The 15511-nt window shown below is 54.5% G+C and overlaps 5 protein-coding genes across 5 annotated transcripts; 4 read left to right on the plus strand and 1 right to left on the minus strand.

Annotated features, from left to right (window-relative positions):
• Positions 1-2366: 2366 nt before the first annotated feature.
• Positions 2367-3067, minus strand: POSPLADRAFT_1055233 (hypothetical protein; the record flags this gene model as incomplete). Its single annotated transcript, XM_024480615.1, has 4 exons — positions 2367-2438; positions 2498-2623; positions 2680-2892; positions 2969-3067. 4 exons carry the CDS (start codon positions 3065-3067, stop codon positions 2367-2369), a joined length of 510 nt encoding a protein of 169 aa, XP_024339961.1.
• Positions 3068-4195: 1128 nt separating this feature from the next.
• Positions 4196-5938, plus strand: POSPLADRAFT_1055234 (hypothetical protein; the record flags this gene model as incomplete). The annotated part of the gene is made up of 3 exons (XM_024480616.1): positions 4196-4357; positions 4413-5111; positions 5723-5938. 3 exons carry the CDS (start codon positions 4196-4198, stop codon positions 5936-5938), a joined length of 1077 nt encoding a protein of 358 aa, XP_024339962.1.
• Positions 5939-8847: 2909 nt separating this feature from the next.
• Positions 8848-9990, plus strand: POSPLADRAFT_1139793 (hypothetical protein; the record flags this gene model as incomplete). Its single annotated transcript, XM_024485085.1, has 1 exon — positions 8848-9990. One exon carries the CDS (start codon positions 8848-8850, stop codon positions 9988-9990), a length of 1143 nt encoding a protein of 380 aa, XP_024339963.1.
• A 1202-nt stretch (positions 9991-11192) lies between these two features.
• On the plus strand, positions 11193-12239 carry POSPLADRAFT_1138935 (hypothetical protein; the record flags this gene model as incomplete). Its single annotated transcript, XM_024484968.1, has 3 exons — positions 11193-11311; positions 11460-11782; positions 11827-12239. The coding sequence occupies 3 exons, from the start codon at positions 11193-11195 to the stop codon at positions 12237-12239; spliced, it is 855 nt and encodes a 284-aa protein (XP_024339964.1).
• Positions 12240-13797: 1558 nt separating this feature from the next.
• Positions 13798-14580, plus strand: POSPLADRAFT_1140546 (hypothetical protein; the record flags this gene model as incomplete). The annotated part of the gene is made up of 2 exons (XM_024485188.1): positions 13798-14116; positions 14162-14580. The coding sequence occupies 2 exons, from the start codon at positions 13798-13800 to the stop codon at positions 14578-14580; spliced, it is 738 nt and encodes a 245-aa protein (XP_024339965.1).
• Positions 14581-15511: the final 931 nt, after the last annotated feature.

A 15511-nucleotide genomic window follows, 5' to 3' on the forward strand; every position in this document is an offset into this window, starting at 1 on the left:
TACACCCTGCCTACGGTGTATGCCAGCGACGCATAAGAAATAGATTCTTCACGTCTTCAACAAACCGTGTATTATCGGGTCAGGGGGAGGGACATCTGGACAATCCTTTCCACGCTAAAGAGTGGCGTACGTCGTATTTAAGGCATGTCGACCACTCGTTTAACTCGCTAAATACACCGCTTCTGTATGAACTCATCCGTTCCGGCCTCCTTGAATATCTGCGGAAAGAAGACATCATCTAGTCCGCGGCTTCGTGAGGTGCATAACAGTGTTCGACCGCCCTTGGAAAGGAAGGCTCATGATTCGAGCGCGAAGCAGGGGTTCGAGCGCGAGCGCGGTGATGACTGCGACGAGGACAACAATGAGGTGGCCCACCCTAAGGCCACGACGAGCGCGAATCCCACCGAGAAACCCAAGACCAAGAGGTCGCGGTCTGAACCCGCTGAGGTGCCACACATCACCTGCCCAGGCTGTGCAGGCAGCTTTTGGCAAGACACATTCGGACGCCATTGGAGGGACCACTGCGGAATGAGCCCGGCAAGGGGGATTCGTCAGCCATTGGTCTGCGACGTCTGCTGGAGGATGTAGTAGCCTGGAAACGACCCACTGAGGGACTTCCCGACTGACCACTCATTGAGGCGCCATGTGGCACAGATGAGTCGTGCGCCGTCACTGGTCATGACTGATGGACGTCATCTAAATCAAACCTACCCTGTCGATTCTCCGTCGTCTGTTGAGACGCTAGCAGAGCGCTAGGGAAGTGCTGCGGTCTTGACTATCCATCACATAAGGCACGCAGTGAAGTCTACTCGGATCCATCTCGAGTTTGTACTGTCCTGCATCCTTCCTTAAAACGTTTTGATTGAGGTACCTAGAAACGAACAGTAACGTGAGTGCCGCACAAGCTTTGTTCTCATATCAGGATGCTTAGCGACATGCCAGCAGCGTTTACCTTCATTCTCTTGTCTTCATAGGAAACACCGTGTCCAAACGAGGAAGGCCGAGGACTCACGAAAACGAAGGCACTCATCCTCCGCGCATCAGGTCTGATGACTTCCTGAGCGAGGGGTTGTTATATGAATGTGGATTTGCTGTACACAACAGTCTAGACTTTGACCCCATAACGGGAGAGCCTAGGCTGGAGTTCGACCCTACTCTAGAGGTCGAACCGTCAATGCAGAGCTGTCTTGTGTTACCATTGAATCGGGTCAAAGAGGGTCACCTCCAAAAACTTGATCCTTCGCCAGAAGGCCGCCAGCATTCAATCTATACCATGTCATCACACGAGATACCAGCAATATATCCTTCGCACATGCACCTGACGCACAAAATGTGGGGCAGGATGTACACAAAAAAGAACACACCACACGTACCGAGGGCGGTCCCCGCGACCAGAACGGCAATGCGCTCATCATGCCGCCGATGTGTCGCGGACAGCGTTCCTTCAATCGCGCTCCCACCACAACCTCATGTGGAAACCTGTCTGGAAACAGATGAGGCCACGAGGGTACGGTGTTCCACCCGTAGTCCATCCCGAGCCATCGCCTTCTCCTGACCGAGCGGGAGGCCTCAGAAGGATTCAGCCGTCATGTGCCGCAAAGGGTGTGTGATCAGCCTCGAGTGCCCACGCTGCAGTCCTGAGTCGAGTGATGGTGGCCCACCGTACTGCTGCTCTGCGTGTCAGCAATCAGCTTGACCATCTCTAACGACGTCTTTGTTCCCGTGTACAGAAACTTGTCCTGGTCGAAACGCAATCTCTCTGCACTGCCACCAAAACACACGTATCTCAGGACACCGGTATGTCAGGGCGACGAGTCTAATGCGGTCCAATCTTACAGTGTACTGTCATCTATCAGTTCGCCGTGGTCTTCGTCTCGATTCGCCCTGAGCTGTAAGCGTGTACGTGTGTCACTCAGCCACAAACTATATCAAGGCGATAATATGGGATATACCTGGTTGAGCCGTACATAATACACGTTCTTGAGCTCGACCTGGATGCAGAGTGGAGGTAGCACCCTCGCGGGAGTGGTAATGACGCAAGGATTCTCGAAGGTCGCCCGTTACCGTCCTGTGTGGACAAGCTCAAGTTTAAACGATCGCAAGTGAAGTGGGAAACACACCTCGAACGGGTGTATGCTGACGAATGTATGCTGACGAATGTATGCTGACGAATGTATGCTGACGAATGTATGCTGACGAATGTATGCTGGACCCATACTTGGTCGAACGGGCAGAACTGGACCTTCACGGACGCGCTCTGTGTACCATCACATTGACGCATGAGCGCTGTCGAGTCGCTCCGATGGTGACGTAGGAGAGCAGGGACCCGTGCAGCGTTTTGACGTACAAGACCTGGATAGTCTGCATCAAGGTCTTGTGCAGATCGCGGTCAGCGTCACAGTGTCGGCTTTGGCGAGACTATGGACTGCATCCAAGGCCTGCATATATACGGGATCAGCAGACGCAACATTGATAGGAAAAACGCGTAGCGGTGCACCTGACGAGTATCGCGCAGGATCGACAACGCGACCGCGCGGTGCCGCACAGCTCCGCCTACAATGCCCGAATACTTTACAGGGTCGGCTGCATTATCGAATCCGTGCAATATCAAGCTTCTCTGCATCTGTCGTAATAGTCAGGCGAACGGTGATAGAATGGCATCAACGACGGGAGGCTGACCGACGAATCAAACTGGAATGTCCCCTCGAGAACGTTGATTTCGATGCAGTGCATGTTGATGAAAATGCCTGCGGCGCCGTCCATGTTGCTTATGGCCTGCCACAGGTCGCGGATATCCTCGATCTGGCGTCGCTGCAGCTTGCAATACGGGAACGCACCATCCGCCGTCGTTATGGATCGCCAGCGTTGGCTCGCGCTGAATCCTTGCCCGATCTTGTATAAGCGCACTAGCAACAGCGACTCCTGTCAGTAGCGGGCATATGACGAAGACGAGTGGTCGGCAGCGTACGCTGTCTCTGCGCATCCAACAGTACAGAATATCGCGTTTGTCGAATCCATGCCTCCAGCTCTGCATCTTGTAGAGCTTCTTGCAGCTGAGCGCACTCATCAATGAAGATATTCACTCTAGATGATGATGGAAAGAACAACCTCGCCGTACAAGCTCAAGGCCTTTATTTTGTTGCCAAGTGACATCCGCATGTCCGCAACCCGCAGTAAGAGGTAGGGAACCCGGTGGCTCTCAAGAATACGTTCCCAGTCTTGCAGATGCAGCGCATGCCACCTCGTTTGACGATTTGACCTTGCGAGAGGCCTCAATCTGCGAAGGCAGGTTAGGTCCTAGGATATCCGTTGGCAGCTCCTGCGAAGATATGCACGACCCGCTAATCCATATTACATCTGCTGATCCAAGTCCTAGAGCGCGCACCCGTGACCCTTGCAAACACGACAGCGACGCTATCGTTGACAGTGACAGCCACGAATCTTCGTCGCTCACTGCGCTCAAGATAAAAATGGTGCCCATTGATCCGCGAAGTCTAGGAACGAACACCATGGGCCGCCAAAGCAATGCATCGAGGGCGGGCTCGGAGCACATAGCAGCTTGTGTGGCAGCGAAGCAAAGATAACAGAAATCGCCAGGCCATGCAGACAATTCCACTCGACCTTGAACGTCTCTCGAGCGGTGCACGCGAGGTCACGCATTGTTGCCCTATAAAAGGATATGATCAATACCATATGAACGAGAACAATGGCATGGACAGGAGCACCGCCTGCCACTCATCAATGACCCAGCCGTTTGATTGGACAGTACTTGTCTACAGGTCAGTCTATGAGGACAACGCCTTCCAGTTTAAGCCATATAACCAAACGCACAATCGTCATCGCGTGCGGAGGAAGCAAGACGGTATTCTGATGCCTCTCTGCTGATGCTTCGAGAGGCGCATGCTAGGCGCCCGAACGGTCTGATATATAGAGGGCGCGGCCTATGGGTCATCTCCCCTTGAGTTAGACCTCTCTTTCTGGCAAAGCATCGCTTGTAACCTAAGCGCTCCTAGAACCTGCAATCTGTTCGGAAACAAACAATTTAACAAGCCAATAGTGAGTGGCACTCTACTCACAATGCTTTCCGATCCCTGATTCTCACCAGAACCAGTTTTTTATCCGCTTTGATCCCTGACTTGTTCTGCAGTCCAAGCAGCCACACATTAGCTCCTATCGCTATATATATATTAGCACGATGACCAGCTGGCAGCAACACGACACTCAAATTCAGTCAATGGACAATAGTACAGAGCCCTGCAAGCATTATGAATCTTTCGGCGAAGTGGATGAGGAAGACGTCGGGTGGATAGCAGATGCATGCGACGACCTCGCAGAAAACATGGATAGCGGTACAGTGGTACGTATCTCTCGGATAGGCCACCCTCATGTTGCTCATGTTGCTTCGCGCACAGCCCTATTACTTGACCGAGAATGCCCATCATCCAATGACCCGTGAGGACCTAATCGAGGACGGATTGGGATACAATACCTCGATCTTTGCATCATGCGCGGATACGGACAACGTATCCACCGCACTCGCACCTGGTCTGCACATGGCAGATCAGAATGCGACCACAAATGAATACGACGCTCACACCGACGGCGAAGAGGATCTCTTCAACGAGCAAGACCGCGAGGTGGGTACCATTGTCGCCGCATGCCCTCCTGCCCCTCGCCATACTGCCAATGGAATGACCGACAAGGAAATGAGCAGCATCCAGAACGACAGGACTGGCGAGGGCTACGTGGACGTCAGAACCAACGTGTGGCCACCCGCAAGGTCACCTCAGCCGGCTCAAATTAGTGACGCATTGGTGGCACGTGATGCCTCGGTATTGTGTGCCACCACGACCACGTCCATCGAGCGTGGTCGACCACCTCTCCCGCTCCCCGGAACCTCTTCAGCTCCCGTCATTCCATCAACGACGACTGTTCTGGAAGAGGAACAAGAGCATCACTCTCACTCAAGACAGGGACTCAAGCGCAGGCGCGATGATGATGCCGACGAAGACAACGATGAAATGGCTCATGTCAAGACCACGACAAGCGCAGAACCCACCCAGGAGCGCAGGGCCAATAGGGAACGTACTGAGCCGACCGTAGTGCCGCACGTAACCTGCCCAGGCTGTGGAGGCAGCTTCCGCGAAGATACGTTCGGACGCCATTGGAGAGATCATTGCGGAATGAGTCCTCAAAGAGAGAACCGTCAACCCTTGGTCTGCGACGTCTGTCGGAGGATGTGGAAACCTGGAGACAACCCACTCAGGGACTTTTCGACTGATCATTCCTTGAGGCGCCATGTTGTGCGCCGGCATACGGAGGAGGACTGGCACGTAATGCAGCGCAAGAGGGGTAAGCAAACTCGTCGTTCGCGCAAGAGAACAAGGGTGCTGCAGTAGTATAAGTTGTCGTATCCTCCTTGTAGCTTTTCTGGTAACGTTTTCCTGCATGTGAAAAGTCATGCGGCTGCAGCCGATCTTTTTGTCTGAAATGACTGTGTGAACTCAACCACGACGGGCTCCATTGTACTAATGCCACCGCGCAACCGTTTCAATCAGTCGGAAGTCCCTCAACGCCTCACTATAAGTCACAGCTATGACAGATCTGCACCTCTCCTGCTACCTCAACACAAGTCGCCCGTCGCTCGAGCACCCACTAGTCACTGTACTTTTGGTCCTCGTCGTCAATATCTATGTGACCCAACTGACTCATGGCTTTGCAGGAATGCCCAGTAGATACGCTGGGGCAGGATGTCGCCTTGCAGCTTGAGGCCTCCCTCAAAGTCGAGTCGTCGAACGGCGTGGCTTGTGCTGCATCCACGAGGCTGTGGGAAGCACTCCTAGAGAATCACCGGGTGCCGTATCTCTTACTAAGGGTTGCGGATATGCGATTTGAGTTGGGCAGCCAGGTCACTGCACTCGACAGTTTCAACTTATAAGAGGAGGTTGGTCGACATCACAGTATCCGAGAGAGATGCATTAATATACGCCACATGTAGCTTCTGGTCGCCCTTAGAGACGAAACCCTGGAAAATTGGATTCGTCAGACTCGGCCTTCAGTATTATCGGATACTCAGGAACAGCGTAAGCCTCCTCTCCCTTTTCCCCAGTACAAACACACGTGCTTGAACCACTTGTCAGTGAGCGTATATCAGACTTCGGAGAACTTCAGCCAAGGCCAACACTGGCGGTCCACCATCACGGCGGATGCAGCGTTCCGACGCTGCAAAATCAAAGAGTCGGACTTCGCATACATGCACAGAATGTGGAAGACCGTGAGCAAGAAGGCAAGCAACGCAGACAGGTTCTTTAACTTGCATTGCATCGAGACAACGGTTATCGAGGGAGTGATTATGTTTGACGAATCGGTCAGCGACAACTCTATCGTCTCTCCTGCCCATCATATCTTGCATTTTCTGATCTTCATTACAGACCCGGTATGACCTCATCATGAATGGACTCGATGAGAAAGCGGTGCCTGTCGATGACAGCAGTATCGTGGCTGGTACACTGGTGTGCTTTGGATTACGGTTCAGAGACACATACTACTTGCACCTCAATAAGGTACGCCATGTCACTTCCACTGTGTACTCGTGACCGAATGGCATGTAGCTCAGGGCAAATTGTGATGGCGACTACTACCGGCTAATGGATTTTCTGTACCTGGTGACGGAGATATCACTGACTACAATCACGATGATAATCGAGGTAAAGAATGCGAGGGACAGGTATCTTGATAAGTCGACAGAGCACTCGGAGACTGCGACGTAGGCACGTAGCATAGCGTTCTCGAGTGTATCAATAGTTACATATCCGAGAGTCAATTCATATCCATCTGCAACACCAGTGGGCCCTTCACCAGGAAGCTGTTGCCATTCAACTGACACGATGTTATAACGCGAGTATATCAGCAACACATCTCTCGCACCTGGCGCACAAAGCACGGGGCAGAATGCGCGTTTCCCGCGTCCACCGCGGACAGGACGGCAATACCGCCATCGCGCTCATAGTGTCGCCAATGTGTCGTGGATAAGGTTTCTTCGGTCCCGCTCTCACCACCATCTCCGTGTAGGAGCCTGTCCGGGCACAGATGAGGCCGCAAGGGTATATTGCTCCACACCCTCCGCGCTCCAGGCCCCCCGAGCTGTTGCACAGTATGGAACTCGAGAAGCCCCGTGTCTAACAGCTCATAAAGATGGGTGTCAGTGCCATCAAGTACGCAGAGGAATGAGATTGGATTCGTGCTCGTCCTGCCCTCCGCGGGGATGTCTATCTGTCCGACTGTCCGACTGTCCGACTGTCCGTCTGGTTCTCTTTCTGCTTGCCCGCAGCCGCGCCGCGCTCCAGCATCCCAAGTGGCTGCCTACCCACACGGTGTGGAAACAAATATTCTGCAGGATTATTTCAATAGTATCTCTGCGAACTACTGCATTATCCACAAATGCATTGAGGACTGCAATCAGGTACAGCGTCATGTATCAGTAGAGACTCAATCGGACAAGAGGTGCCCGTGCGCGTCCGGTGCATTCCTCGAACTCGACAAATACTTCACGTACCATACTATGGTTTACCAGTGGATGGCCCCCCCCTTCTTGATGGCCAGGTAACACTTCATCACATCAATGTGACAATGCCGATTCAGAGGTCCGCTCGGATCACAGGGCCGGGGCCTGAACGTTTGCTCAGTGGCGTGTGGCTCCACGGTGATCGACAGGCCCATTTTGTAACTCCGCTCGCATCCGTTGTGGCCGTTGTGCTCTCGGGCGTGACATCGCCATCAAACCCCTCGAAAGAAGGGAATTCTCAATGATTCATCCGTTCGCTCTGATTCCACTTGGAGGTGGAAGCAGGCATACGAGAACATAGGTGTACATATAACTTCCAGGGCAGGGGAGTGCCCAGTTGCTGCGCATCACAATCCTGGCCATCGAGAGGGGGGGCATCCACTGGTAAGCCATAGTAATTCCTTGAAGGAAAACAAAGCTACTTGTGTGATTGAGATAACGCACAGAGAGTATTGGCAATCGCGACGACTAAAATGTATTTCAATTACATGATTCCGTTGTAGTATCCGGCATGGGGAGATGCCCTCAAGCAGACGTTGAAGTGTGTTTAAGGATTTCATAGCAATGATGTACCCGTATCAGGCCACTGTACCAGCAGGCCCGCCGGTGTAGTTCAATTAGATGAGAACGAGATATCAGCACACGCTGTTTAGCAGAGGCAATTCTGCTAGGGTGGATGGAATAGTCCACCAATGGCAAAGAGAATGTCTGAGATATCCCTATAAACCAGATTCAAGAGAGAACAGCGAATACTCGCAACATTTTGAAGGAGGTCAAGCGCTGACAAGAAGGAGAGGCTTGAGCCCTGGTTGTGCTGTAATTCGGATACAGACAATGTAGACTGCATTGTTCGCCCCAAATGGCTCAGCACAATAACGCGGTACAGATGACTCGCACGCCGTGGCTGGTCGATCAGAACGATAGCAGCTCGGCATGATTCCAGCTCGTGGCTCACACAAGAGCGCTTTCCGTTTTAGTCCTACCAAATGATGGAACGGCCTTCTTTGGAACAACGTTTGTTGGATATTTTCTCCGTCGTCCGTTGAGAACACTAGAGAAGCGCCGAAGCCTTGACTATCCAACCTATAAGGCGCGCAGTGTAAGCCAACTCAGATCCACCTCGAGTGCGTACTACCCCGCATCCTCTCCGAACACCTTTTGATTCAAGGACCCAAAAGCGAATAGTAACGTAAGTGCCGCACAATCTTTGTTCTCATATAAAGATACTTAGCGACATGCCAGAAGCATTCACTTCCATATCTCTTTTTTTCATGGGCAACACCATGTCCGAACAAGAAAGGCTGTCGAGGACAGGCAGAAACGAAGGCACACATCTCCCGCGCATCAGGTCTGATGCCTTCCTGAGCGAAGGGTTGCTATATGAATGTGGATTTGATGTCCACAACAGCCTAGACTTTGATCCCATAACGGGAGAGCCTAGGCTGGAGTTCGACCCCAGTCCAGAGGTCGGAATGTCCATGCAGAGCAGCCTTGCATTACCCTTGAACCAGGTCGAGGAGGGTCACCTACCAGAACCCGATCCTTTGCCGGAAGGCCGCCGACGTTCAATTGATACAACTTCATCACGCGAGGACACCAGCAATATATCCTTCGCGCATGCGCCTGGCCCACAAAATGTGGGGCAGGACACAAACAACAAAGAATACACCACATGTACCGAGGGCGGTTCCCGCGTCCACCGCGAGCAGGATGGCGATGCCGCCAACGCGCGCATCGTGCCGACAATGTGTCGCGGACAGCACTCCTTCGACCTCGCTCCCACCATAACACCCACGTGGAAGCCTGTCTGGGAGCGGACGAGGCCACAAGGATACAACGGTCCACCCACGGTCCATCCCGGGCCGTCGTCTTCTCCTAACCAAGCGACGGGCCCCACAAGGATTCAGCCCTCGCGTGCCGCAAAAGGAGAGGGCGCAAGGGCGCGGGCGGAACCTACGCAGCTGAGCGCGGGAGGAGTCGATCAGGAGACCCCACGCGCTGTCAAGAGAAAGGGCGACCCGATCGGCGGTGACGAGAAGCGCAGCAGATCCAGCCAGGGAGAGGCATCATCCTCAGCGCAACCCAGGAGGGACGTCGTGCCACGTCTTAGTCTTCCGCCGACGCAAAATTCGACTGCGAGTTCTCTCCCCGTCACCACGAAGGCACCCCGTGACCGGAAGCCACAAGAGAAGAAGTATCGTTGCACCAATTGCAACAAGCCGAAGGCGACGTTCTCTGCAGAGTACGAGCTCAACCGTCACGTGAAGCAGTGCACGAACCCCGGTGCGAGGCCGTACAAATGCTGGATCTGCCCGCAGAAAGCCAATGGCGAGCTTGTTGGATTCGACAGACACGACGCCCTCAGGCGTCATTTTAAAACGAAACATCCGGGGGAGCGGCCACCGTCGAAGCGTGATTTGAACTAGAGGGCACGGACCTTCAGTTAGCAGCTGTCTAGAACACTGGTCTTCGGAGTCGACGCTTGCCCGTGCGTTGCTTCGTGCCTTTCGTGCTTTGCTATATATCGCCCCGCATGTCTGTAGTATCTCAATGGGATCACTCGCAACTGTCTGTGGATGATGCTGAAGTCGCGAGCTCACCGTATGTGACCATTTGTCGCTGGATAGTCAAGGCATCACGACCGTCGCCTCAGGATAGCTCGATGTAAGAGGAGATGTAAGATGGTGCCCCATAGCTTTATCCACAATTGCACGCAAAACAGAGCAAGATATACACATCGATAGAGGAAAGAAGCTCATCGCGATCTCGCTGGCAGATGCTTACGTACACAGCAGCTGAGTGGCTGCCGCTGATCATTCTTCCACCCACGTTCATAAATTAGAGCCTCGTAAGTACAATACAAGCAGCATCGAGTAATGGATGCTGGAACCATACAATGAACCTAAGGTAGACATGAAATCCCTTTGAGCACGCCGTAAGAACACAGTAGTCCGTCGCCGCTTAATGTATCCAGGCCCCTTAAGTACGGACCCCAAGAAGACCGGCTGGGCCTGAAGCGCGCCATAATGGATGTTGATGCCATCAAGTACGCGGATGAATGGAATTGTAAAGCAAATTTTAGATTCAACTAAATTAGGATTCAGTAGATATCCCACCGCCGATATGTTGAGTCCGAGCTTGAAACGCATAACAGCGTTCTGTGACGGCGGGGCAGACATGGCAGTCACTTCCACTTCTGCTGCGCATTGTATAATCCATGGACGGTGTATGCAAGCTCGCATTGTTGGCTTATGAAAGGACCTGATTAACATCAAGCGCACGGGGACAATAGCATAGCCAGGAACACTACCTGCCACTTGTCAGCGTCTTAGTCGCTTGACTGGCCAATGCTGGTCTGTGAGTTAGCCTACGAGGGCGAAGCCTACTAATTTCAAGCAGAGAATCAAACGCACGGTTGTGCGGAAGAAGCTAGTTGAGCGCCCGAATGGTCTGGTATATAGGGCGCGCGACTTACGATGCACCTCTACTTGAGTTGATCCTCTAGAGAACTACCTGCTCTCACACAAGCACTCCTAGGAAAGGCCCCCTGATCAGCATCGAGCCACTGAACAGCTATGATGTATAATAGGCGCCACTCTACTCAACACGTCTTCTCACCCTATTACATATGGCGGCGCAGGGTTGTCACAGCGCGACGCTAGGAAGCACAGAGATGGATACAGACATAGCATGGATAGCAGAAGTCTGCGATCACTTCGCAGAGGACATGAGGAGGGCGGGGAAACGGTACGTACCTCAGGCTTCCCGACGATCTGCGCTGGGGATGCTCATCTAGTATCGTCAGCTGTCCCAGCCCTCGTTCTGGGAAATGGGGAAGAACACGACCGCAAGGTGGATGTCATCGTCGCCCCATTCACTTTGCCCCTTTCCAAAGTGCCGATGGGAGGACCGACGAGGAAGGCGCTATGGGCAGCACCAAGGGTGACAGCATCAGCGCGGGTTATGTCGACGTCGAAACAAACATGTATCCATTTGCAAGGCGCGCTGAGCCGTCTCAAATCAGCGACACATGGTGCCTTGGCATCGAGCGCCATCAAGTCCACTGGGCATGCGAGCTCACCTCTGACAGCCGCCTTTTCCTCGGGTGGCTTGGACACTCAACCGCCGTCCACACGAGCGATGTCCTCTTCGCCACATCCTGGAACCTCTTTCACGCCCGCTGCCCTTTCATCGACGGCTGTTCTAGAGGAGCAACAGGTCCATGCGCGGCAGGGATGATCACGACGACGATGCCAGTGGAGTGGGTCATCTCAAGGCAACGACGAGCGCGAAACCCACCCAGGAGCGCAAGACCAAGAAGACACATACTGAGCCCACCGAGGTGCCACACGTCACCTGCCCAGGCTGTGCAGGCAGCTTCCGTGAAGATACATTCGGACGCCACTGGAGGGATCATTGTGGACAGAGCCCGGAAAGAGAGCCCCGTCAGCCATTAGCCTGCGACGTCTGCTGGAGGGAGTGGAAGCCTGGAGACGACCCACTCAGGGACTTTTCGACCGACCATTCATTGAGGCGGCATGTTGTGGGCCAGCATACAGAGGAAGACTGGTACGTAATGCAGCGCAAGAGACAAGGAGACTCGCCGTTTGCACATCATGAATTCATCCGTGGTGCCGTCTCCCCTATCCATGGTCTCCAAGAAGTCAAGATGTAGTCGAGTTGAGCTGGCGGAAGACGGAGGGGCGACGCTTGTAGCGGTCGTGGATCGTGTCTATTGGCAGGGGCCGAGCCTCGGGGTGTCTTGTACGGGTGCACTAGCAAGAGCGTCGACTTGGTGTGATTGCAAGCGGGCCATGGCAAGCCCTCCCAGGGCGCAGAAGTTTTGTGAACAACAACGATGTAGTACTAGTGCAGCTGGCGCGTCTTACAGCGGGCGGACAGGACTGAGAGTGGGAGTGGGAGGTCGTCTAGTAGTCAGCTCGTTGGACTTGGGATTCCATCACGACGACATCAGTTGGCGAGCTGGACTCGTTAAACGGTTATGTATAAAACAAGCAGGACTTTGTGAAATTCAGTAGAGGTGTAAAGGTATGTGGTATGTGCTGGGGCTTGAGCAGGGTAGAGAAATCCCGGGCATACCCGCAGGCAGAGCGCAAGGAACGTTCGACAGGTCGCACGCACCACGAAAAACGGAAGCTACCACGCACGCACGGTCACGACATGAGCGCGCACGATCGCAATTGTATGGGGATGAAGGATAGATTTACGCGAGGCACACACGACGACAAGGCTAAAGGCTAAAGGAGGGGCACGTGCGCGGACACGCTGTGCAGAGAAGACAGGAAGAAGAGGGGAGAACGGAGGATGCGGACATATAGAGCGTCATAAGACGATGATCCGGGGACGTGACACGCGTGAAGGATGGCAGGAACGCGTCGCATGACGCGGGGAGCGTGCGCAATGGCGTGAGCGGCGGTGTCACTCACCCGTCACCTGCGCCGTATATGTACGTGCGACGTGGGCACGGGCGCGCGGACGTACCTCTGCCTCGCTTTCTGCTTTCCTCTGCTCTGCGAACTTGCGTTCCTCTCACATACTGACGACGACCATCCGACGACCTTGGCTATTAGGGGCTTTTCATGGCATGGCGGGGCGCAGTGGCTGGACGCGGCTACAGAACCCGCGAGACGAGAACAGACCGCCGCCGTACGACGGACCGAGCGCCAGCACGAGCACAAGCGCGACACCACAGTCGAGACGAGGCAGCAGCGCATCACAAACCAGACGAGAAGACGAATCGGTGTTAGATTACGTCGCATCACTGCGCGCAGGCGGTGAGTAGCGGCACATCCATTTCGGGGGGAAGAGCCGCATAGCCGGGGATGCCAGGACCCCTGAGAAACCCCCTCAGAGCTCCGATCCCGCGCAGAACCCTTTTCGGGGGTCAGCCCTTGGTCGATTTCCGGGGAAATGCACATAACCTCGCCTCGTTCCGGTTCTTTTCGGGGATATATGGGATCTAACATCGAAAGGTTCGCTCACAGTTGCTAAATTCGCATTTGGGGGCGTCCGGCACGTAACCTGACCACTGTTCGGGCTCCATTTCGGGGATTGAGATGTAACACTTTCGCTCCAGAGGCACCCTTTTCGGGGACTTCGAGCTCTGAGCTCTAGGGGGGCTCTCAGGGGTCCTGCAAGGCCGGGCTATCGCGATAAGGTTGGGTGCTCTCAGCCACCGACGACGGCAAAAAGCAGGCAGAGGCCTGGGCACGATGACTCGGGCGACGCTGTGCTTCTGCTTCTGCGTCTGCTTCTGCTTCCCCTCCGGCGCCTTGTGTGGTCCGTTCAGGCACGTCAAGCTGTCAGACCAGCGCCCTGGGCTTATCACGGCCGCGGCGAATGCACCCACTGCCGCCTTTGGTCTTATATCGCCTGCTTCTTCCCTCGTAACTTCGCCCACTGCTAATCCCCCTTACTCTCTCTTACTCCGAGTCTTTTTCCTGGCTTTGCTCATCTGCTATGGCCGCAGACAACGACTCCATCAAGTCGGGCACTTCCTCCCAGCGTTCCGTCTCCCGCGGACGCGACTTTGTGCGTAGCCCCTGTCGCACTCTAAGCGCTTTTCTCCTCTGACAGACGTCCGTCGCCCGTCACAGCAATCGTCCGGGCGCGGTGGCGTTGGCAACATTCGCAGGACTTCCATCGACCCCAACTCTCCCAAAACACCCAACTTCAATCCCGAGGATGATGTGACTATGAACCGCGGTCGAGAGCCGGCGCAGGCTGGGGACAAGGACAGGGTGAGTGTTTTTGCTCTGCAGTGTTCTTTTTTCCCCTTCGACTTTGTCCCCCCTTCGCGGCCATCATCTTTCGAGCTTATCGCACGCGACCGTGTCTTCGCCGATATTCCCTTTTTCGTCATTCTCTTTCGCGTTCAGATACCGGACCGTCTACCAGCACGCGGTCTTGCGTGTGAGCCCAGTCGTTCTTCTCTCGTCTTGACGACGACGCACCGCCATGGCCGAGGTGCGCCCGACGTGTGCACTGCTTCGTGAAGCAGCGATCGCGCGCATACAGCCACGGATGTCGAGCAGAATCACGTCCCGCCGGGCGAAGGCCATCAGACACCGCATGCCCTGCTGAAGACGTAAAGTCCGTTGTGCGTCAGTCCTTATCAGGGCTGTTCGTGCTTTGCAACAGCGTTTTCGCGCATACAGTCTCGGACGTCGAGCAGGCCTGCATACAGGCGGTGAGCGCGGGAACTACGCGCGCCACTATCAGGGCGGGAGGGATCGCATGTGATTGCCTGACTCCCATCAGCTAGCGTCTGATGTGGTGCGGCCTGCCATTCAAGGCAGTACGATGTCCCGCGGGCACTTCTGGCGCAAAGCCCGTCTCATAGTCTGGTGGTTATTCTCTTGTCGCGGTGCTCGCGTGCTGGTTTATCGCGTTCGTAACAGCCTCAGAGGGTTATATTAAGGCGTGTCAAGCGCATATATGCGCTTGTCACTCGGTGCTTTTCTGTTCGCGACGACTTACTGGGCCCGTAATCGGGCGCTCACGAGCTTTTTCGACACCTCTTGATCCTTGAGCGGTGGCTGAACGTGCGGCAATTTGGCAATGTCGACTGACGATCTAGTACGTTGATTCCGCGCTCCGTGTGCAGGCTTGGGCCAAACAGCGGCCTGCGTCGTGCCCTTGCATACCACTGCCCTTGTTGCCTCGCGGTCGCCATGCGCTCTGGCAGTGTCTGGACTGACCCTGTGTGGGTCCTGGCACCGTGCATTGGCGTGTGGTCACCGAGATACGCCCTAGCGCGCGAGCGTTCCGTGGTCCACGGAACGCGTTCATGCTAGCACAGACTCTATTCGGGAGCGGCGGACCACCACACAAACGTGGGCTGTGTTCCGCTTATGGACAGATGGGCCGCGAGTCCCGGGACGAATTGAGCCGGCTTGCCCCGTCGTCGTTGATCTACTGCACTGC

Source organism: Postia placenta, assembly GCF_002117355.1.
Source record: "Postia placenta MAD-698-R-SB12 unplaced genomic scaffold POSPLAscaffold_5, whole genome shotgun sequence".
NCBI classification, from domain to species: Eukaryota; Fungi; Basidiomycota; class Agaricomycetes; order Polyporales; family Adustoporiaceae; genus Rhodonia; species Rhodonia placenta.